The following is a 24,299-nucleotide window of genomic DNA, read 5'->3' on the forward strand; positions in this document are numbered from 1 at the left end:
GATATTTTTTTAATAAAAAAAATATTGGTGCTCACGCAAAACTTTATTTCAATACACTGGAACCATAGAGTAAAGCTTAAAAGCTTCATATACTGCGCTAGAACTGGATACTCTTGAAAAATAATTCTATATAAGGTACAATTTAATTTTTTTTTAGATTATGAAAGATTGTAATTTCTAAAGTTTGAATCAAATGAAGTAACTAGTTGCAGTAATGCTTTTTAAGAACTGTTATTGCGATGAAATGTCGAACTGTCGTAAATTTGTTGCAAGAATCGAGTGGTTCGTCTTTCATCCTCATCGTCTGATGATGATTGGGAAACTAGTGACATCGTCCATAGATAATTAGAATATCTATGGACGATGCTAGTGATTTCATCTGAAAACTTGAAAAGCCTACCTAGAACCCTGAAGCTTATTTTGTAAGTAAAATTTTATAGAAATGATACTAGTTATTTAATTGATGGATATGCTTTTACTACTTGTATTTCTAACTAACGTTTCGACCTATAAGAACATTTTCAAACGATTACTATATTGTATACAATACAATACAAATAAAATACAATACAATGCGAATACAATATTCGTTTTAAAATGTTCTTATGTGACAAACCTCTTTTTGACTCCTATTAAATGCTTGGTGTACAAACGGCATAAGAAAAAACGATTTAAGTCAACGTTTTACCAGTCTGTTTCGGATTTTTTCTTCTATTTTGTATTTCTAAGTAGTTAATACCCATGCAAAAACATGTGGGAATCTCCCAAAGAAACAAATTAATTTAAAAAGTTTACGGTGTATTTGAAATATGGCCACATTTTTTGTATGAAGATGAAGAGGTAGAAAGCCAAAACGTTTCTTTCCCAAAAAAAGTGTTTTCCAAAATTTAATCTCTTCCAAAAAATATTTTCTCTTTAACTTTATGAGATATTTTTGCTGCTGCCCTGGCTTTCTGTCATTAATTAAATCAGTTTTTACTGAACTTGCAACTTTATATTTTTATAGGCCCCTTCATCCGGTATATATAGTGTTTGTAGAAGTGTACGATATATGTTCATTTTCCCTTCTCATACAAAAATGGCACCGTCAACAAACACTCTCTCGAGTAGAAACACTCATAGTCATGAATTTTCGTGGACTCATGTCGATGTTTCTCGGACTGTCATCAAATCTATATTTATGTATTTTAATTGAATATCACTCTCTGTCACATTGTGAACCCAGACGATTCCTTTAATTGGAATTTCTCTTTCAACATTCGAATTTCATTTATCGTGAATTTGTCTCTTCTATAAAAACGAATCTCACCTCGGTTCGGGTTCCTCGACTTCAAAAACTTGATCCTGATCGTCGTCCGGTTGTTCCTGGAACTTTTCCATTGCAGTGACCAATCGAAAAAATCCCTTCTACCCAGAACCACAACAATTAAACAACAAATCACAAAACGCACTTAAGATTAGTCAGTCTTGGATTAAAGTACGAACCTCACTCACACATCAACCTACCGGTTAACTGAACGAGAACGAACGAAAAAAACAACGTCAATTTGTTCCAGAGAAAAAAAAACGAGAACTCGCACGAAAACGAAAAATAAACGCCGACAAACGAAGGATCCGCAAAAGATTTACTCGCGTGGCGGGGCCGAAAAGTGTTCGAAATAGCCGAAAAGGGTCACTTTTGCAAGCGAAACCAAAATTTGTTTTTCTGTATAATGACGTAACACAACATATCACTCTAGATACGAGCTAAATGCGTACTAAACCCCGAAATGCCGACGTGCTGCGATCGGATGTGTGAGCGCGCATATCGGACCACGCCCACCCCCCCGTTCTTTCAACTTTTGCCTCCCTTCGCGATCCCCACCCTTCGCTGCTACCGGCACTCCGTGGGGTGAAGCACCCCTAATGCCGAGCGGGGCGCATCGGCCTGCACGTATATTTTTATGACGTATCTTCATGATTAAACTGCAATATATATATATATATATATATATATATATATATATATATATATATATATATACGGTAAAATAGATTAACAGGGTCTCTCAATCAAAAATCAAACTCTGCTTTACTTAGCCAAGCTTTCGCTTCTAATGGGATGCTTCTTCAGGGCAGTAAAAATGAGCGAAAAACAATTGAACATATAAATTGATAAAGTATATGTATGTAAATGTATAACTTTCTCGTCAATTTATTGTTTTTCGCTCATTTTTACTGCCCTGAAGAAGCTTCCCATTAGAAGCGAAAGCTTGGCTAAGTAAAGCAGAGTTTGATTTTTGATTTTTTGACTGAGAGACCCTGTTAATCTATGTATATATATATATATATATATATATATATATATATAAATATATATATATATATATATATATATATATATATATATATATATATATATATATATATATATACAGCAAAATTGCCCAAATGGTCACAAAAATTCTCACTGATGCTTATAATTATGAAAATGAATTCTGTATTAAGGATTCTATCGATTTTTCCAATTTTATAAATGAAAAATCATTACCTCCAGGTTATATTCTTAAAAGCCTTGATGTGATTTCACTTTTCAGCAATATACCTATGAATCTAGTAGAGAAAAGTGTTATCAAAAGATGGAATGATATAAATAAGAAATGTTCAATAAACAAAAAAAAAAATATTGAAATAATTAAATTCATCTTCGACTCAAGTTATTTATCTTTCGAAGGTAAATACTATAAACAAATTCTTGTTACACCAATGGGAGCTACCATTTCTCCTATTAAAGCTCAATACGTAATGAACGATCTTTTTGAAAACATACTTGCTAAACTGAGTTTTGGAATTCCCTTTTTAATGAAATACGTTGACGATGTCATTTGTGCAATACCTTATGACAAATCTCATGAAATTCTAGATGTTGTCAGTAGATATTATAAAAATTTACAATTCACCATCGAAATAGAAAATAATCAGACCCTTCCTTTTCTAGATACTAGACTTATCTGAAAAACTGATAATTCCTTGATTACTGATTGGTATGTGAAACCTACTAATTCAGGAAGATATATCAATTACTATTCTTTTCATAAAAAATCAGTTAAAATCAATTTTATATTCTGTTTGAAGAAATGAATGGAAAAATTAGTACATCCTTCCCTCAAGTAAAAAAATCTCAGACTGCTTAGAGACATATTGATCGAAAATTCTTATCCCAGAAAACTTTTCAATAAAATAATTTTCAATACTGGCAATAATACAAATTCCGATGTAATCAACGGAAATATATGTAATGATAGTTTACCTATCAATTGTTCTTATAAATCTATACCTAATCTTGGAAATGTATCCTCAAATATCATCCATAATGAATAAAATATCAAAATATGCGAAAAAAATATTAAAACTATAAAGAATTTGAATACTAAATTGAAGGATAAAACGGATACTACAAAAAAGTCAAATGTGATTTATAACATTCCAAATAACAATTGTAACTTGGATTATATTGGAATAACATCTTGATATCCTAATGATATAAAGTAATATAAAACTCAATGAATAAGAAATCATGTGTATTAATACAACACTACAGAAACAAGACATAAACCAAATTACTATATTATCAAAATTTCACGTACAGAAAAAAATATTTCCAAACGTCTTTTTGCTTAAAATGATCGAAATCAATATGCCTTCTGATTGTGAGAATAAAAAAACTGACATTGATGATCTAAGCAACATATAAAGTAACTTACTGAAACTACACCAAAAACATACTAATAATGAAACTACTTCTTAACGATTATCCTATCAAATCATCATGTATACGAAAAATGACATTTATGTGAAGGTATGACATTTGTCAAACAAAAAGTTCATATACATGTTTCACTTCTTGTAATCAATTTATATGTTCAATTCATTGTTTTACACTCATTTTTACTGTAAGTATAATTTTGTAATGTTATTCAAAGAGAAAAATGCACAACTTGATAAATGATAGACCTCGAAGAAGCTTCCCATAAGAAGCAAAAGCTTAGCAAAGTAAAACAGAGTTTTGATTTTGAATTTTGACTGAGAGGCCCCGTTAATCCATTTTCCTGCATATTTCTCCAGTCGCTAAGATAATCCACTTCAAATTCAACCAATGAATAACCAATGACTTACATAAAATGACAGAACGGAATTAGCGTAGACATAATTTTGTCAATAATACATAGTGGACATACCGAAATATCAGAATATTTTATTTTAATTTATCGAAATCAATGGATTAACACTAGCGTTTCCAAAATCCATTTGATGATCCTCACCTATTGCTTGTTATGCTAAGACACAAGATTTTATTTATATTCCTTCCAGAATCACTTTCATTTCCGCTCTTTCGTTCTTCAAGTAGATGTTTTGTTTGTCGAATAGACTTCAACCTAAATATCCCCAGAAAATATATATTTTACTTTTCAGCATATATGTAGATCTAATGGAAAAAAGCAGCAACAAAAGATTGAATGATATGAATCAAAAATTATCAATAAGCCAAAAAAATTAGAAATAATTGAGTTCATTTTCAGTTTCAGTTATTTTTCTTTTGAAGGTACACCAATGAAAGCTACAATTTCTTCTATTCCTATTATTGTTCAATACGTAATGTAGGACCTTTCAGAAAATATTCCTTAATAAGTTTTCAAATAAATTTTTGAAAAAATAAGTTGACGATGTCATTTGTGCCATACCTAGTGACAAATCTCATGAAGTTCTTAATATTGTGAGTAACTTTATTCAAAGCTTGCGATTTACTATCGAAATAGAGAATAATAATACCTTTTCTTTTCTTGACTCAAAAATCATCTGTAGAACTGATGTTTCTTTGATTACCTACTGACAAACCTATTAATTCGGGAAGATACATCAATTACTGTTCATTTTATATGAAATGAATTGGGCCTAATTCGACACTCCGGCAAATAAAAATATCAATAAACCCTCAGAGATAAATTAATTGGTAACTCATATAATTGAAAATTTCTTGTTGAAATCATATTCAATACTAGCAGTAGGTAATACAAAGCTCAATGAAATCAACAAAAAGTCATCCTTTGAAAATTCACCTACAAATCTTTCTACACCTAATTTTGGAAATTTATCTTCAAATATCACAAAAATATGCTCTCTGCTTGGGGACTTGTCTCTCTTTTATAGATAAGAATTTTCCTGTAGTGCTTGTGTTACGTCCTTAAAAAAATAAAAGCCAATAAGGAATAATGTGCCTTAGCATAACACTATTGAAACAGAACATAAACTAAATTATACTGGTATTGAAGTTTTACATACAGACAAGGCCATAGCCAGAAAACAATTTTAAGGGGGGGGTGTTTGGTTTGGTGGAACAGTAGAAAAACATGAAAAATAAAAAAAAGAAAGAAAGAAAATGGTGTTACATGATTATAAATATTTATTAGAAAACCATTACAGAAATATTAACATCTTTTTACAATATCAAATTTAGTTTTCTAGCTTTCTTTGCAGCAAACAAATCAATGACTTCCTCGGTGTCGATGTCAATTCTAGGGTGGATTGACATTAAAACCAAACCGTTTAGTCGTTCTTGGCTTGTGGAGTTTCTTAAATAAGTTTTGAGTCGTTTCAGAGAAGAGAAAGTCCTCTCAGGGGTACATGTGAAAACAGGCAGTGTCGTCAAGATCTTTAAAAGTTTGTGAATGTTGGGAAATAAGGACTGGTTCCATTCTCGGAGAGCTTCTATAGCACATGTTGGTCGATCTAGTTCAGATTCTTCCAGACATTTTATCCAACACATGTCCAATTCAGCTTTCACAAAGTCCCATTCTGAATATTTTTTATAGAACTCAAAGGAATTTTCTTGATATTTACTATTGATTTGTTCTTTGCAACACACAGACGGAATTAAAATGTTGAGAGATGATAATGTGGCTTTATGATTTTGGAATCTCGACTGAAGCTGATCAATGAAATCATCCAAAAGTGGAATCATTATAGTAATTCTAAAATAAGTATCAGGATCTTTTGTGTTGTAGTTTGCCCCATGCTGCGTGACGTTATTCGCGGAATTTCAATTTCTTCGTTTACAGTACAGAGTAAAGTCTATTCATTCTGGGAAAGTTTAGCAAATTTTGAATCAATATTTTGGCGAACATCTTCAACAGTCTTCATGATTGAATCGACATGTTGTTAAGCTGCTGTCAAATCGCAAATGAGAGATTGAATTTTTTTGCATAGTGTTAGTGTGTATGGGAACAACATTCCTAAGCAACATAAGCTTATAACAAAATCACTTGAAATGACTGATTTCAGAAAAGAATTAGCCTTTGACAATGTTTTACAATCCATGTCAGTGCTTAAGTCGTCTAGTGTATCAACAATAGCTTTATAGATTTCCATGAATCTTAACAACCCATCATGATTTTCAACCCAACGGGTCTCGCACATTGCCGTAAGGTTTTCCATTGTGTTTCGGGGAAGTTTTTTTCAATATTCTTTTTCAAGCACTTGTTTCGTTTTGTCGAGGACTTGATGAAATTTCCAACGGATTTTATAATTCCAATAGTATTCCGAATGGGCTGAACTTGGCAAGAACAACCCAGAGCTAAATTCAATCAATGTGAGCTGCAATGGACGTATAACGCTTCTGGATGTGACTCACGAATTACTGCCTGCACACCTTTAAAACTTCCTTTCATCGAAGAAGCTCCATCATATCCTTGCCCGATTAAATATTCGCAATCTACTCCGAAATATTTTAATTCAGATAAAATTGCATTAGCTAAATACTTTCCTTTTGTATTCTCAACTATTACAAAAGTTAAAAAATGTTCACGCAAGATAAACATATTATTATCTTTTGGCTTGGCATATCTCACAAAAATGGACATTTGTTCTTGTTGTGAAACATCATTAGTTTCGTCAACAAGGATTGAAAAAAATTTCGCAGTATTCAATTCCTGCACAATTTTTTTGGACTATTTCACCACAAATTGCAATAAGTTCATTTTGTATGGTCGTAATCCTCATATTTTCACGCCCTTATTTGGTATTCCTCACAAAATCCTCACATTGTTCGGGGGGGGGGATCAATCCTCCTGGACCCCCCTGACTACGGCCTTGCATACAGAAAAAATAATTTCCCTACTATATCGACTATTTCTTGAAATGGTCTTGAAATGGTCGAAAACAATATGTCTTCTGGTTGTATGAATTAGAAACCGACATTTGGAAATTCAGCAACATATACAGTTACTACTGGAACTACACCAAAAACCTAATGATCATGAAAAAATATATCACTCATATAACTCTGTTTTTGGAATTAAAAGATTATCCTATCCAATCAGATGATGAAAATCAATTGAAAATTGTTAATCGATACTTGTATATTATCATATCTTTCCTGAACTGAGATATGTGAATTTTCTTTCCACGAAGAGGTTATATAGAAGTCGTGAAGGCCCGGTTTGTAGAGCAGAATAAAAAATCAAAGGTTTAGAGGCTTCGCATGTTGGCTGTGATAAAATTGGACAATTAAAAGTATAGTTTGTGGAATAATAAAATACTTTGATTTTTTGGGAAAGAAAGTTTTTGGCTTTCTACTACTCCATCTGATACAAAAAAAGGGATGAGAGAATCTTCCAAAGAAATTATGCATGCTTCTAAAGTAGGTTAAGAATTTTTCTATACATCCCCGCAAATTTACCATTTCTACCAGATCCTCTGTAGTCCCATCAATATACATGAAAAATTGTTGCCATATTCGTTACACAAAAATCTAATATACTATTATTAAATGAATACTAAACGAATATTTTTGTCCGACACGAAAAACTGATTTTTTTTAATGAAACTCATGCATATTGTTGAAACTTGTTGAAACAATATGAATAATTCTGTCAAAGCTTCGCAAGCTTCCCAATTCTGGATAAAATGAAAAACAAAAAAAATAGAAACAATTGAAGCCGGAGCTGTTTCTTGGGACATCCGAGGAAAACATTTCGACTAAGTGTCTTTGTATGTCGATCGATTTTATGTATTTTTATTGCTGGTAATTCAATATAGAGCCTTTCAAAAGGAATACGAAGAGAAACGGGTTTTATAATCCCCAAAGCGCTCTCAAGAACAATTAATGTTCAGGCTGGTGCTGCCTTTATGTAGGCCTTAAACCAAGAAAATGTATGAACAAAATTAATAACCCCCAAAAAATAGCTACTCCTGGATGATATTTCATAGAAACTCCCCTCTGCTTTTATAAAAAATAAGTGAAATTGGTATTTTCGTTCAAGTGTATTAGTTCAATTTCACAACTTTCATGGTAATGTTCACAAAATGTTAAATATGTTAAAAAATGTTAAAAAATGTGACAATATTTCTCAAAAAAATATCAAATGAGAGAATGAAGTTCTTTAAAACGAATATTCAATTTTTTTGTTGGTAGTTTGTAACTGTTCGATTGTTTTTTTCTACTTCTTCATTTTGAAAAGAAGGTTTCAGGATTCCACTCCGCTGTTTGTTCGAAAAATATTTCGGGGATTCGATTCCTAAATGTTCTGCCAGTTTGACCAATATGTACCTTAGGATATGTTCCACACTTTAATTTATATACTTCTGATTTCTCGAATTTGGATGGTTTTGTGTTTATTATTTTCAAATAACTTTCCCAACGTTTTACTTGTTCTATATGGAATTTTAATATCTCGTTTCCTCAAAAATGAAGCCACTTTTTCTGTTGTTTGTCCAAAACACGTTAAAGCTCTATGATTTAGATTTTGATTATCTAACTCAGGGGTCTCCAAACTACGGCCCGCGGGCCAAATCCGGCCCGCCAGTGTCATCAATCCGGCCCGCGACAGCCAATGATTCACTGTCATCAATCTGGCCCGCGATAGCCAATGATTACCTAATTGTTGTTCAGTATTCGCTTTGGTAAACAAAGATTGCTGCGATTTGAGTCCGCGTGTCAAAGCTTCAAATTTTTCCTTCCGCGAACTTCCTATATACTTGAAGTAACTTTGAAGATGTATCGATTCATAGTGTCGTTTAATGTTATAGTATTTGTGAACAGCTATGGTTTCATTACAAATTAAACATAGCGCCTTATTACTGGACTCGATCACAAAATACTGAAAGTTCCATTTTTCTTGGAACGTTCTGCATTCACTGTCGATTTTTCGCTTCTTTTCCATACTAACAAATCACACATAAAAACAATAAGTCACATCAAAATACTTTTATTGACGGGTGTTACTTTATTTCACAATAGACAGTTTCGCTTCCTTCGCCTTTCCTACGCAGACTAACTCGTAGTTGCGCCGCTAGCCTTTTTATATGCAATTATTACTGCCATCTCGAGGTGATCGGAATACACTAGCTAGAACCAGAACTTTCTCGAACCAACGCGGTAATTCCAAATATTTAATTACGCCTAATGCCACCTAGCGGGTAGCTGAAAAAGATAGTACATAGTACCACTACTCGCCACTAGATGTCGTTAAGTGTCACAATACACAATAATAATTGAAATGCAAAAAAAAAGCGTTTGCTTAGGTCACGCACTTTGCGACTATCCTAGTCTAGAAATATAGTTAAGGGCGGAAATTGGCTTTTGGAACGAACTGAAAAAATCATTATGGCCCGAAGGCTTCAAAGTTTGGAGACCCCTGATCTAACTTATCAATAAGAAAAACGTCTCGAATCCAAGTAACTTCGTTTTGGAATCTTTTAATTTTTAACTTTCATTTCTTGTTAATAATATTTTCATTTTCATCTCGTGTTAATAGTTCAATTTTTTTTGTTCTTGCTTGTATTTTATTTCAATGTAATTTATTTTTGTTTGATATAATATAATTTTTCTTTCAGGGATTTCAAATCAATTTGTATCATATCAGACAATGGAAGTCTGAACAAATGAAATGCACCAAGAAACATTGTCAACCACCTTCAAACAAACATATAAAAAATGCATCTCATGTAAAATCAATTGTATGTCCTGGCACTAAGTTATCAGCTCTATATTTCCATCGAGTAAATTTATAAAATCAAGTCCTAGGAAACAGCACATCAAAATTGAATAAAATAAATTATTCCTGAATGTATGAATACAGATAAGGTTTATCGAAAACCAACAATTCTTTCAGAACTCAATTTTTATCTACTACTCCGAACCCAGCAATGATAAGACAAAATAAATATCAGTTTATGTCATTAAAATATTGTGTTTTGATATTCTTAATTTCGAGTATCCCATCTTTCTATTTGTTGACTAACAAAAATATACAAAAATAATATATTCATATCTGTAGAATAACTGAATTTCAAATCTCAAAGCACTTCCTAACCAAACATTTAATTATCAGCAATGCATAATTTGATTTTCATGATTCTGGGGTCGCGTGTCTCCGACGAACCAAAAGATATCGAAAACAAAGAAATTGATGTGCACGATTACTCTTATAGTAAAAATAAGTTACCGCTCATACTACTCAACAACTTCCTTTTTCAGAAAAAGTTGGACCAAATATTACTTACAGTTTAAAGACATAATTAGTACAGAAAATAATAAATCGTTCCAACAACTGAAGAAATCAATTAAAAGTGAGAAAATTGACCAGTTATAGGAATATCTGGTGTTCCGATTTTTCAGTCAAGGATCAGTTTATTTCTTTTTGCATGTCTCGATACAGGTTCAGATGGCTACTTGAAAATCTTCACTTGAATAATAATAATATTTATTAGTCTCAAGAAACACACAGTTTTTAGACACGTCAATACAATTTCTAAAATAGGCTTGAGAGGGTAAGATTTGACAATAAAAAATGCTTGTAGATAAATTAGATTTACTAAAAAAAAATACAAGTTAACAAGATACAATTCCAATCTTATAAGACTTGACTAAAATGTAAAGCCATGAACTCTTACAAATTATAAACACATAGCTAACGTATTATATATATTGAATCTTCTAAATGGCAAGTTACAAAATTCGGCAGATAAGGCATTGTATAGCTTAATTCCTATATTATATGTTCTTTTCAACCTATTAGCTGTAGGAACAAGGTTTGATTTATTTCTTGTATCATGTTGGTGTATATCCTTGTGAGCAACTTCATTCAACAAGTTTTGTTGAACGAGAAGCAGATTTTCATAGACAATAACTGAATATAGGGTCATTATTTTAAGTTTTACAAATCTTGGTCGACACTTTTCATCACAATTGGCAGAGATTATGCTTCTTACTGCAGATTTTTGAATGACAAATATTCTATTAAGATTGATTATACCATACCTAAGGACTGAATGAAATAGAGAATGATATGTTGCAAGTGCCGCACTTTGATTTACTATTTTTTTGATTCTTCTGATAGCAAAAACCGTCTTACTAAGTTTACTGCACATGTTATTTATGTGGTCTATCCATTTCAGGTTAGAATCTATTTGTACTCCCAAAAATTTGGTAGAATTTTTGTTATCTCGATTTAAGCAAATTGTTTCAAAAGTTAGAGTTTCTGTTTTTTGTTCATTGAGAATCAAGTCATTTGGTGTGAACGATGATCGAGCTTTCTCTAATATGTCAGTATGGATCACATGAGGATCATCTATTTTATATATTTTTTTGCCCAAGGTTGCATCATCTGCATACAATATAGTTTCTATGCCTGAGAGTTCATCACGTGAGGTAGGTCGTTGATATATATTAGAAACAGAAGTGGCCCCAATATTGACCCTTGTGGCACTCCTCTTAATATTTTTTTTTCACTTTTGGTAATTCCTAGATCAACAATTTGATATCTTTCGCTAAGGTATGACTTCATCATGTCCAGGCAGACACCTCTCACTCCGTAGAAATCTAATTTGGCCAATAAAATCGAGTGATTTACCGAGTCGAATATTCATTCTAAAATTCAACAGCTGGTGCTAGAACCTCTTTAAAATAATTTAAAATTGCTATGGCAACAGGTTTGATTGGAGCTGAATCCCCAGATGCTTGGATCAGGAAGGAGAAGTGTAGATAAGCCAAAAAACGTATTCATTTTTTCAAGGACAATGCACAAGAACTACAGGAAAATCCGATTCACGTTGGATTTGAATCGCTGAAGATTAAATTCATATGAAAAAACTGTCTTTTTTCTGGATGGAATCCAGCTGCTTCTGCAGGGCAGTGAAAATGAGTGAAAAAGACTGAATTGAACATATAAATTGACGAAAGAAAGTTAAACATGTATGCCCTGAAGAAGCTTCCTATTAGAAGCGAAACCTTGGCAAAGTATAGCAGAGTTTTGACTTTTGATTTTTTGACTGTGAGACCCCGTTAATCCATTTTACTGTACATTTCTCCAGTCGCTAAGATTCTCAACAAGTGTGAACATGTAAAATATTGAATAATACATATCTAGATAAAAAAATATAAACTTCCAGGATTTCAAAATACTCGAATATGTCGCACAATACAGGACCTCTCGTGATGTGGGCTTATGCCAGAGGAGAGAACTGTTCCATTCAATTTGACGATAAATATATTTTTTAATGTAACTGGAGTTTTTTCCCAACACCAAACCGTTATTTCAACACCTCGACGCGTGTTTCGATCACCAAGTGATCATCTTCAAGAGGAAGATTAAACTGTTTTGTTGAAGCCTATAGTGGTCCCGCGATAAACAACCTTTTATTGAGCAGTAAATCAAATGGAAAGAAAACAATATAAAATTAGTTTAATTTTCACCCTAATAAGTTCAAAAACCAACTGTATTTCCAATTCAGAAAAAATCAAATTCGTCCACAATGGATATTTCAATGGCTCATTAACTTATAGTTAAACTGTGTTTGTTATTCCATTATTCTTATTATTTAGCTCATATTTTAAACATTGGTAGTTTCAACGCAGGAAGATATGCGTTATTTTCTAGAATTTGATTTCACAACCTTCTGTGTTATACATTTTTAAGGATCTCAACAATTTCACTTGAGTTTTTGGACGTTTTTATTTTAAATAAGTTTTGCAATCATGACTACACCATATAGAATACTCATTCTTGTAGTGCAACATTCTGTTCGGAGTTATTTTTACTATTTCTCGAAATCATACAGGCATTTACCTTCGTGTAAAAATGCCGAACTTTATATATAAATATAAAAGTGACTAGTGCTTAAAAAAAGGGACGGAACGCCATTGTCAGGTATACCCTGTGCATTATAACTGTCTTGTTCAGGTAAAGATCATGGTTCGCTAGCTAGAAGGCCTTCATCAAAGGCATAGGTAGGTAGATTTTTTTGCAATGCAATTGCTATTGTCGAGTATTCCTTGAACCTCTGCTTAAGCCAACAAAAGAATTGAAGGCTACGATTAGAGTTTTTACAATTTCAATTGAAAACTCAAGTTGGTATCAAAAGTTATTGCTAACGACTTGGAGCGTTCCTTTAGTTTACTAAAAAATAAACAATTTTTGAAAGAGCCTCTTTGTACCATTAATATATAAAAAAAAAGAAATTTGCCAAGAAATGAAGAACAAAATTAATAACCAATAATAAAATGTCCGTGAAAAAAATGTTGTGATAATGTACAGATATGTCTTTCAGTAACAAACAAGAGTAAAGTAGTTGAAACTAGAATTCAAAATCCAGCGAACTCGCGACCCAACACTAAACATGGCCATTTTGACACGCCTTGCTGGACACAACTATCATCAAACGACAATCTGACATCCCCCTCAACAAGGTATCTTCTATGGAATCGACAAAATACTCAATCCTCGAATATAACAGATAAATGAGGCTCCCCAAGGCGGTCAATTGCAAATCCAAGCTCAGATATGAACCAGAGAATGACATTACTCCTCTGTTATTCGCTGCAGGGCCAGACAAAAACGGCCTTCGTCCACTTCATCGAATCCAGAGCAACCACTTTTCATGACGACGGAATTAATCGATTAAATTGAACGAGTATTCACTGAGATATCAGAGTTTGAAGTATACTCATAAAATTGAGCAAAACTTTTTAAACAACAGACAAAATTTATGTGTTAGCTTAAATTGTGGTTATTTCGCAACACTTTTAAAATTAATAATAAAAAAGCGAAGAGTTTTTGTTTCAAAAACCAATCTCCCCTTAGAAATGTTTCCTTTTTAATTCAACTCTAATAGTTTCGTGTTTTCTCTTTCCAACAATTTCAAATGACAAGTACTATTGAAAAAACATGAACATTAGGTTCCAACTTTTTTTGCAAAAGAATCTAGTCAACAAAAAAAAACTTATTACCAGGTCTAGTTTTTGTTTTTTTATTTGATTGACTGTAGATAGGACAAATACATTTCTCTGTAAAAATATCAAATTAGAAACGGTTTCATCAGTTAAAAACACTATTCGCATATTTTGGCGAACTCGCCGATGGAGTGGGTTTTTTATCAGCAATAATAATAAATATGGTTTGACAAAAACTATTTTGGCGGTCGTCTGCTTCATTATGATATGGAAAACGCGAAACTTACAAAAAAAACTAACAGAAATTATCAATGAAAACAAACGAAATGTATGTAAAGGGCTCCAACAGGCACTTCTGAACACTATCAATTGTTGTTAATCAATTGTTTACCATGTTGTTGAAGCTCTATCTGTCATTTATTTAGTTTGTTTCGCAAACTCACCATGATCGGATATAGCATTCAACAACGCGTGCAAATAGTAAAATTGTTCTATCAAAATGGGTATTCTGTTCGGGCAACGTACCGCGTGCTTCGGCCATTTTAAGGTCGCCGCCATAATCGTTCTACCGAAAGGACTATTCGCAATGTGGTGGATGAATTTGAGTCCACTGGTTCAGTAAACGATCGACGAAACGCCAAATCTGCCAAAAATATCGCCGCTGTCTGTGAGAGTGTACCACGGCCTATCCATCGGTTTGGAAAATGTCCGTTAAGCCATCCCAAAACTCTGTGTTTAAAAATTCTAGAAACCTCTGTGCATTAATGTTTTCCCAAAAAAGAAAGGACCAATAATTCGTTCGTTCAATATCCCACACCAGACGTTGATTTTTTGGGAATACTGGCTTTTACAGTTTATTACCCAGTTAGGATTATCCGCTGCCCAATAGCGACAATACTGTGATGACACTACTCCATTTGTAGTGAAAGTGGCTTCATCGGTATATAAAATATTTTTTAGGAAATTTCTATTGTTTAAATATTCCTCTTGGGCCCATAAACAATATTCCAGGCGTCTTGCTTCGTCGCCTTCTTGAAATGTGTGTAAAAATTTTGGCTTGAAAGGTTTAATATTCTTCGCCTTGAGACATCTCCGAATAGTTTCTCGTGGAATATTCAAGTGGCATTCCTTATACTGGCATTGGGATTATTTCCGAAATAATCTAGAATGATTTGATCATTCCTGTTTCGTCTTTGTACAGGATTACTTTTTAAGATCATTTTTGATACTGCACCAGTTTCATTGAATATTTTATTTATTTTATTTACCGTACCGCAGCTAATACGAGGACGATCTGTATGTCTCTCATCAAATACTCTACAAACCTCTCTAGCACTTCTAACGTCATCTCCCGAAAGGCGTACAATTTCAATTTTCTCTCATACGCTCAATCTTGCAGCCATGACACAAAATAATTCGAAGAACTGTAAGGTGAATACTGTTGACAATAGTACACTTAAATCTTTCACAAGTGTCAAACTGTAATATCATTTCCATGGCAACTAAGATTTAAATTGAAATATTAGGTCTTAGTTTTAGTGAATTTGCGTGAAAACTTGAAAGTAATTCCGTTATTTTCATTAAAAATAATTACGCTATTTGTTTTTTTTTTCATCTGGCGGCACTTTATTGTTGAAATCATAAAAAAAATATTCTCATGGCTATATCTGTTCATATAGGGTGTTTTTTGTGACTGTTAGCTGTGTGAGTTTTCGAATTTTTGAGTTGTCATAACTTTGTTAATAATGATTATTTTTTCATGAAATTTTGGTCACACCTGTTCAGAGGCACTCTGAATCCAGTGGCATAGTGATTTTTTTCAATAAAAAAATCGCTAATAAAAAAATCCCCATTTTCGACTAAGAAAAAATATCGTAGTATGCCCTGAAACTTTAATAAACATTTCAAATTTTGTCCCGAAGTAGACCTTTTAGTACTTGACATTTCAAAAACAAATTATTAAAATCGGTTGACAACTTCAAATTTTAGGGGGGTGTTTCCATTAAAAATGGGTCACACTGTATATATTAGTGCCATAAGCGTACTGCATTTAAAAGTATTTACTCTCAACGAATTGAATAAATGAATTTATACGACGAAAATAAAATATTTATTTCTGAAAAACATCATTCATAACAAACAGAATAACAAATCTACTATGACAAATGTTAAAATATGTCCAGTAGTAACCAAGACATTCTCCAACAAATAGGTATTTAGTTGAAGGGGTTTGAAAAAACATTGTTTTTTTTCGAAGGCGGTATAAATAGATATTCCTTTGAATTATACTGTCAACAGTATGTTGTCTTATTCGAAGTAAGTATTCCCATTAAATCTATAAAATTGTTTCTGAATCAACTATAAAATCCAATAAGGTATATGAATCTTCATTTCCAAACCAACAAGAATATATAAAGTGAGTCTCTCAGTGGAGCCACACTTTTCAATTCCCTGAAAATGTCAAAGCCGAAGCCGAAACGTCGAACAACGCAAAATTTTGAACGCGGTTCAACTCGAAATCAGATGTTCAAATTTCTAACCGCGGAAATCCATTCTATTTGTATACTTATCTGGTGATGTTTCGAATACTTTATCCATCTTCATTATTATACCGACGATCAATTTGATATTATCAGTGTCAATGATAATAATACTATCAAATTTATTTACATCAAAAGGCGAATTATAACTACAAATTATAATGTTTTGATTCAAATCGGTTGGATAAAGAAAATGGATAGAGTCTCAAAAACGTCACCAGATGATACATATTTCTTTTAATATGCAAAATTTTTCAAATTCAAGTTAATGACAAATTTGATTTTTTAAAAAAAAGCTAATTTATCAAATGCAGTAACTTTTTGTTCTTTCTACATTTATATTCATTTGTAAATTTAATATTCTGATTATTTTATAAATCTGTAGAATTCTAAATAATAAAAAACTATATTTCAAATATAAATTGTCCTTCTCAAAATAAAATATTTAAACAAAATTAGTTGAAAAAAAATCTGTTTAAAATCTGTTTTTCCGTCAACCAGCTGTCGCACCCCTACGAACGACAACCCTTAGAAGTCGAAACTTGTGCGAGCCAAGGATTAACGAGGTCTTACCTTTTAACGTGTGATTATAGTTTTTACCATATTTTAATTATCTTCTCATCATACAGAATATATCAATAGAAAATTTATATTAATACCCCCAGTCCGACGCCTATTAACATTATCTTAAACGTAATATCAGAAAAAACACCGAGCGGTTCTTTTGACGGTATTTTCGCATTCTTTGTTGGTGTTTTCGCGTTCTTTGTCGCATATCCCTATTTTAATGGTTCGTTAGCGGCGTCCTCAAGCGATATAAAGGGTAGGCATATCTCAATGATTTTGTGGGTGAATTGCAGTGCTATTTGCTTGAGACGACTATGTTGCTTTCTTTGACATGTTTGCATTCTTGAAATTCTTTTACTCTCAGAAAATTTAAGTTTTCATTCGTGTCCTTGAGTCCCCAACCTCCGACAATTTATAGTGAATTTAAACCAGAAAAAATTAATATGTGAAGATTTTGGAATGAAGAGCGTCTACCTAGTCGATTCTTCTTGCATTGCATAGTGTACTTTCGTAAACCCCGTAACATTATACCGATATCAATGCCGGGCCGCCATTTTGGAAAACGGCCGAAACGTCATACCGGCCTATAAGAATATGCATCTCTCCTTTCACAGCAATAAACGATATAAAATTATGTCTTATATTACTACGAGCATTATTGTCCGTGATAAATAGCCCTCATATAGCATAATTATCATTGAACAAAAAAAAAGTGAACTCGTGCTTTCTGTATACGGGAGAGAGAGTATCACCTGTAGAACTCCGAAATACCTTGCCGTGTCGGGTTCATGGGAGTAACAAAGAGAGCAGGATGGATTGACACAAAAGAACCCGATCATATTGAACGAGGGGTTAGTTTCGGTCCACTCGATATACACATACAATTTGAGGCGTTTATAACGGAGGTCAACGGCCATTAATAACTGAATAGAAAAAAATGCGATGTCAAAAGCAGGATGGAAGAATGGTCACTATAAATATCCGAGGATGCATAACAGAATCGGGACGAAGGAATGTATCCTGGTCAGCAGGATAAAAAATACATTGACAAAGTTGCGAAATTAACTCCAACTTGCGTAATTTGCCACCGAAGTTTGAATGTTGTTTTCCAATGGCTTAGGCTGAAATGCACCTAATTATTATAATTTTATATTAGAAGTGCAAAATGAACCTTAAAAACTTTTTTTAATCCGCTGACTCATTTAGAGAACATATGGATCGCTGATAACTTTATTTTACACCCTACTGATGCAAATGAGCTTAAAGAAATCATTCAATCTTTTGAAAATAAAAACGCCGCGGGAATAGACGAAATTTCAATTATCATTTTTGCTAACCTTCCTGATACCACATTAAATGCTCTAGCGTTCGTAATCATCCTTCAAGACCGGAACATTCCCTTCCTGCCTAAAAAAATCAATAGTTATCCCATTGCACAAAGGTGGTGATCTCAGTGATCCTTCAACCTTCCGTCCTATATGTCTCATTCCCACTCTAGGCAAGCTAATGAAGAAACTGGTTAAATTAAGATTAACAATTTAAAAAAATAATAATAGTGTCATAAGCAACAACTAGTTCGACTTTCAATAAAAAAAGAACACCCATGATACTGTCATTTCTTTGTTATATGACGTATATGGAAATATTAATAAAAAAGAGTCATCAGCAGTAGTGTTCTGTGACTTTTCTAAATCCCTTGACTGTGTAGATTTTTGCTGAAAAAATTATATCACTATGGCATCAGTGGAATTACTCACAATTGTTTCGAAAATTATCTCACAGGAAGAAGTCAGATTGTGAAAACCTCATCATCCTCATCAGAAGGCGAAATAAAAAATGGCGTACCACAAATTTCAATACTGGGACCGATACTTTTCCCGCTATACATAAACGATTTAACATCTATCGATATAAAAGGAAAATTCACCCTATTTGCTGATGATACCACAATATTGTGGCGTGATAAAACTTTATGTAATCTACACAGAATAAGTGCAGATATAAAAAAAATAAAAAAGTGATGCGACTCTAATCTGCTGTCTTTCAATGTTTCCAAAACGAATTTAATATCATTCCGCTGCTTTATTGACAGCATTCTTTTACCAACTAAGGACGCGGACAGGATAATTGAAAACCGACCTAGTACTAAATTTTTGGGGGTAATAATTGACAATAAACTCAAATTCGCCGATCACATTGTAAACCTCAATAAAAAGCTAGCTTCAGGGTGTTTTGCAGTGAGAATAACATATAAGGATCTTGGTTTGTCTGCCGCTAAATCGGCTTATTTCTCACTTGTTGAGTCACATTTAAGGTATGGAATTCCTTTCTGGGAAGTATGTTGCAAAACTCAAATGCAGAAGGTGTTCATCATTCAGAAAAGGGCTATAAGATTCATGTGTAGTGCCAAAAGTCGCGACTTCTGCAAACCCCTATTTGAATTACATAAAATCTTGACAGTTTTTGAAATCTTTATTTTAGAAACAGTATGTTTAATTAACAAACATACATTGATATTTAGCGGTTACTCCAATTATTATGCCCTTCATCAATCTAACGACCTAAGATTACCCATACCATCCTCTACTCTAGTCAAAGACTCTATATATTATAATGGTCTCAAGATGTTTAATCATTTACCTGACCATATTAAAATTTTAGAGGATAGCTGTGTATTTCGAAAATCAGTAAAAGACTTGTTATGTGGTAGACCCTATTATAGTTTAGAAGAGTTCTATAAGGAGCGCTTTCTCTAATTTATTTTATCAACTGTATTTTTTATTAAACAAAGTATGGTATACTGCATTTCAACATTTTAAACTTTTTTGGTATTTTTTATTGTATGATATCTTTAACCAATTTTTATATGTGTTTGAGTATTTTAACATTATTTGTACCCTATATATGTATGTGTGTGTATAGATATGTATATGTGTATCTGTATATGTATATATATATATATATATATATATATATATATATATATATATATATATATGTATATATATATATATATATATATATATATATATATATATATATATATATATATATATATATATATATATATATATATATATACAAAGAAGATTTTATCGAGTGTTAGAGATTTCATCCAAAAAGGGGGGCAAACCGAGGACACGTGTTTCTGGCTATTGGCCTCATCAGCGCGGTGCAGCCAAGTGTAAAGATGGGCAGCACTTATTTGCCGAAATCAGGAAACAACACAAACGCACGGAGTCAACAACAGGAGCCAACCGCATATATATATATATATATATATATATATATATACATATATATATATATATATATATATATATATATATATATTATTTGTGTATATATATATAAATGCTTATGTTTATGATGACTGATGAAAATTTGTAGCTTTGTCAATAAGACCGTATGTTCTTTGGGCAATAAAGCATATTATTATTATTTATTTACTTTTTCACAGGTATCAACCCATTTTACCTAATACGAGAAAAATAACGTTTGTTTGAAGGTGGTTGACAATGTTTGAGGATGAATTTCATTACTGAAAACCCACTCACACGGATCAGTGTCTGAACCACGAATCCAACCACCATCGATCTTCCACCATCTTGAACTTCCCTACATCAGAGAATTGTCGGTAAAGGATAAGAAGAATTAGGTCCAAGTACCGCGTTTGGTGGCCGAAAACCTGTGTGTTTGTGGTTCGCGATATGGATGCAGGAAATCGGGGTTGCAGTTCTCTTAACCTTGTGGCCAGTGTAACGGGCAAGCTTGTCTCAATGAATTACCACATCAGAGCGATCTCAATGAAGACAGAACCTTCGACCCCGAAATTTCGGAATACTTGGAGACAAATGTCGTTGAAGACGATGAAGAAGAAGACTTCGAAATTCTACAGCGATGAAGAAAAAGAAAATGACTATAATCATAAATTGCAGTTCTTGTAATTCTTATTTTTTTTTCATAATCATGAATATAGGGAATATGTTTCAATGAAAGAATAATTAAGAATTTCTGTCTTTCTTTTTCTATTAGAATTGAAATATAATTTAAGTATTTTCCTTGTTAATTCTATAACTACACAGGCAGGTAAGAGTTATTGAATAAATTGAGAGATACTTAGTTAAGATACGTAAGTAAAACAATTAATAAATTTAATGCAATAGTTAATAAGGAATGGAAATTATTGATGATTATATAATTATTTGAAAGACTTGTAACATTGTTTGATATGTGGGTCTGAAACGAAAGTGAGTTGTCCAGAAGTAAACTCAAGTCTTTTATTTATGTAACATCATCGAGTTGGACTTAATTTATAGCTTGAGAAAATGCTGAAGAAATATGTTTGCGGCTAAAAACTGTGGAATGGCACTCACGTATGTTGAGTTTCATACCATTGACACCAAGTAGAAATTTGGTTCGATTTTTTATAAACTTTCAAATCATCTGCGAAGCATAGGAATTCTGCATGCATTAAAAAAGCAGTACCTACCGAATGTTGTACATGGAAACATTGAACAACAATAGTCCCAAACGAGATCCTTGTGGCACACCGAACGGTACTGAACTTCCAGGAGTCAACCCGAGTTATCTGTGTTCGATTAGAAAGATAACTTTGTATCCACGATATGATATTGCCACAAATTCTCATATGTTCGAATTTTTGTATTATGAAACGCTTTGGAAAAATATGTGTAAATGTAATGAACTTGGCTATCTACGTCCAAGACGTTCGAGAAATAATCTACATGGACAAAAACAATGAGCTCATAGACTTCCCTGGCCGAAATCAGAATTACTGATTGATGGGTAATGGGTCTAAGAATATTGTTAGGTGTTTGATGATGAGAAAATCTGAAACTTTTGCTGGTGGTTGGTAATATCAGACTTATCACCAGATCTGTATATAGGGTGTAGGGGTTACAAAGCTGCATTTCCAGAACTCTGGCTAAATGCCCTGTTCAATGGAATTATTGAAAATAATAGTTTAAGTTCCTGCTACAACAAAGTTACAGTGCTTCAATAATGATGGAGGAATACCATCTGGACCAGGACCTTTATAGATTTATAAGCATTCAAACTATTTAATCACTCATAGATTTCGGAATTCGATAGGCTTAGACCAGATGTGAGAAGGGAGTTATTTAGGTTTATAATCCGGCCCGGTATGTTATTAATATACCGGGCTTATATATGAATGGGAAATTTTGCTCAATAATTAGTTTGAATATATAATAATATTATGGAACTCTGTTTTTTTCCATATCATTATACACGACAGAATTTGCTCAAAAGAAATTTTTTGAAAATTAAGGTATCACCCGCATTTTGATCGATTGAGTTAGGTATACGAGGGATTAATGTTGCAATTATTTACAGAAAAAAGAAACAATGATATGAACTAATAAATATAGTTTCAAAATTCAAATTTCAGGATTTAAGTATGTGAAATATTTCAAAATTATCAAGTGCCGAAAGTGATAAATATTGAGCTTCGATTTATGTTGATTTCAATTAATTAAAGAGTACTAGTACATTAATTCGCTGTAAAACTCTGTGGAAGATTGAAAATTTAGGAAAATAATGAGTAGAAATTTCGTATATAATCCTTCGTTGACAGCAAAAAGCAAAACTTTTTATGAAGAATTTGTATTATTTTCTATTCCAAATCTTATTCACAATTATCACAACCACCACCCAATGATAATCCGACAGAAATTTTAGTAGCTCAAAAATGTTAACACTGAAGAAAGGAATGCGATTATGGCAATTAACCTGAATAAAATTGATGGAAGATTATGAATATTGGAAATGAATGAATATTGAATGGGGATATAAATCACGAAATAAATACCAAGCCATTTCGAATTTGACACCACCTGACGCATAAACTCACCCTCTCCCAAATGAGATATGACCAATTCTACGCAGGATTGAAATTGGTGCGATTTGTAATTATAAAAACATTAGTCCGGTCTGTGAAAAAACCATGACTCATGAAGCTTTTGTAAATTGAAGTGGAAACAATTCCGAGAGGCTAGTTGTTCACTAAAAATTATTTGCAATACCTCGGTGAAGTTTCTAGGCATCAACATTGATGATTTGACTTGGAAAATTCAGATTGATAATATATACAGTATAATGTCTTCAGTAATATATGGGATAAGAGTACCTACTCAAAAAATATACTGATCTCGAAGTATATTACGCAAATCTCTACTGCACCAGCAGTCTATATATTTGAAACAATAAAATTTCTAACTGCTCACCCAATTCTTTACGAATAACACCGGGTATCCCATTCTCACAAAGGTTCTGTATGAGCGTAACACCATCTACAGAGCGATGACATTCTAAAGGGTGTTCATTAAACATGCGGAAATATTTAAGGGACTATTCCTTCATCAAAGGACAATATATTCTTAGGATAGTCCCTTCATTTTTGTCGCATGTTTAATAAACACCCTGTATAACAGAACCCCCAAAACATATGCAACATTAAGGTTGTAAGAAGATTTCTGAAGGTTTTGAAAGAAATCTTATTCGATCAGGAGCATTACAGTATTGAGGAATGTTTTCAAGATGTGTGAAGATACAAACGTTTCATTCAAATCAATTTTTTTTATTTAAAAACTTCAGTGATGATGAGTTTGTTATGTATACATGAATTGATAACAATTAACCGAACTTGTTTCTTAAAATAAAGGGGATATCTGTCAAAAATAAGCAAAACGTTAACTATATCCTAGTTGCATAAAATTTGGCATATGGATATTAAATTGCCGTAGACACAACTTTTTCAAGTAATTTTTTGTTAAATTCGATCTAGAAATGCACTTTTTCAATGAAAAAAAAATTGAATTTGACAAACACTGAACGTCAGTGGGTCGCAGTTGGCCGCATCATTTTAAGTGCCGAAGTTAAACTTCATTGAAACTTTTCGAAAAAAAAGTTTTCCATATGCTGCGCACTTTAATGGTGACACT

At 32.6% G+C, this 24,299-nt stretch overlaps 1 protein-coding gene across 2 annotated transcripts in view; it reads right to left on the reverse strand.

The window, feature by feature from the left end:
• Imp (IGF-II mRNA-binding protein) overlaps positions 1-24,299 on the reverse strand; it is a 166,918-nt gene that overhangs the window by 108,236 nt on the left and 34,383 nt on the right. The window contains exon 1 of one of the 2 annotated variants that reach the window (XM_023161251.2): positions 1,310-1,739. The exons of the other annotated variant lie outside the window; for it this stretch is intronic. Coding sequence (XP_023017019.2) covers positions 1,310-1,380 — 71 coding nt within the window. The 5' untranslated portion in view covers positions 1,381-1,739. Of the gene's footprint in view, positions 1-1,309; positions 1,740-24,299 lie in introns of those variants that run through there. 2 annotated transcript variants of the gene reach the window in all.

This window comes from Leptinotarsa decemlineata, unplaced genomic scaffold (genome assembly GCF_025532065.1).
Source record: "Leptinotarsa decemlineata unplaced genomic scaffold, Ldec_3_MD MMD2_P_RNA_scaffold_5, whole genome shotgun sequence".
Taxonomy (NCBI): Eukaryota; Metazoa; Arthropoda; class Insecta; order Coleoptera; family Chrysomelidae; genus Leptinotarsa; species Leptinotarsa decemlineata.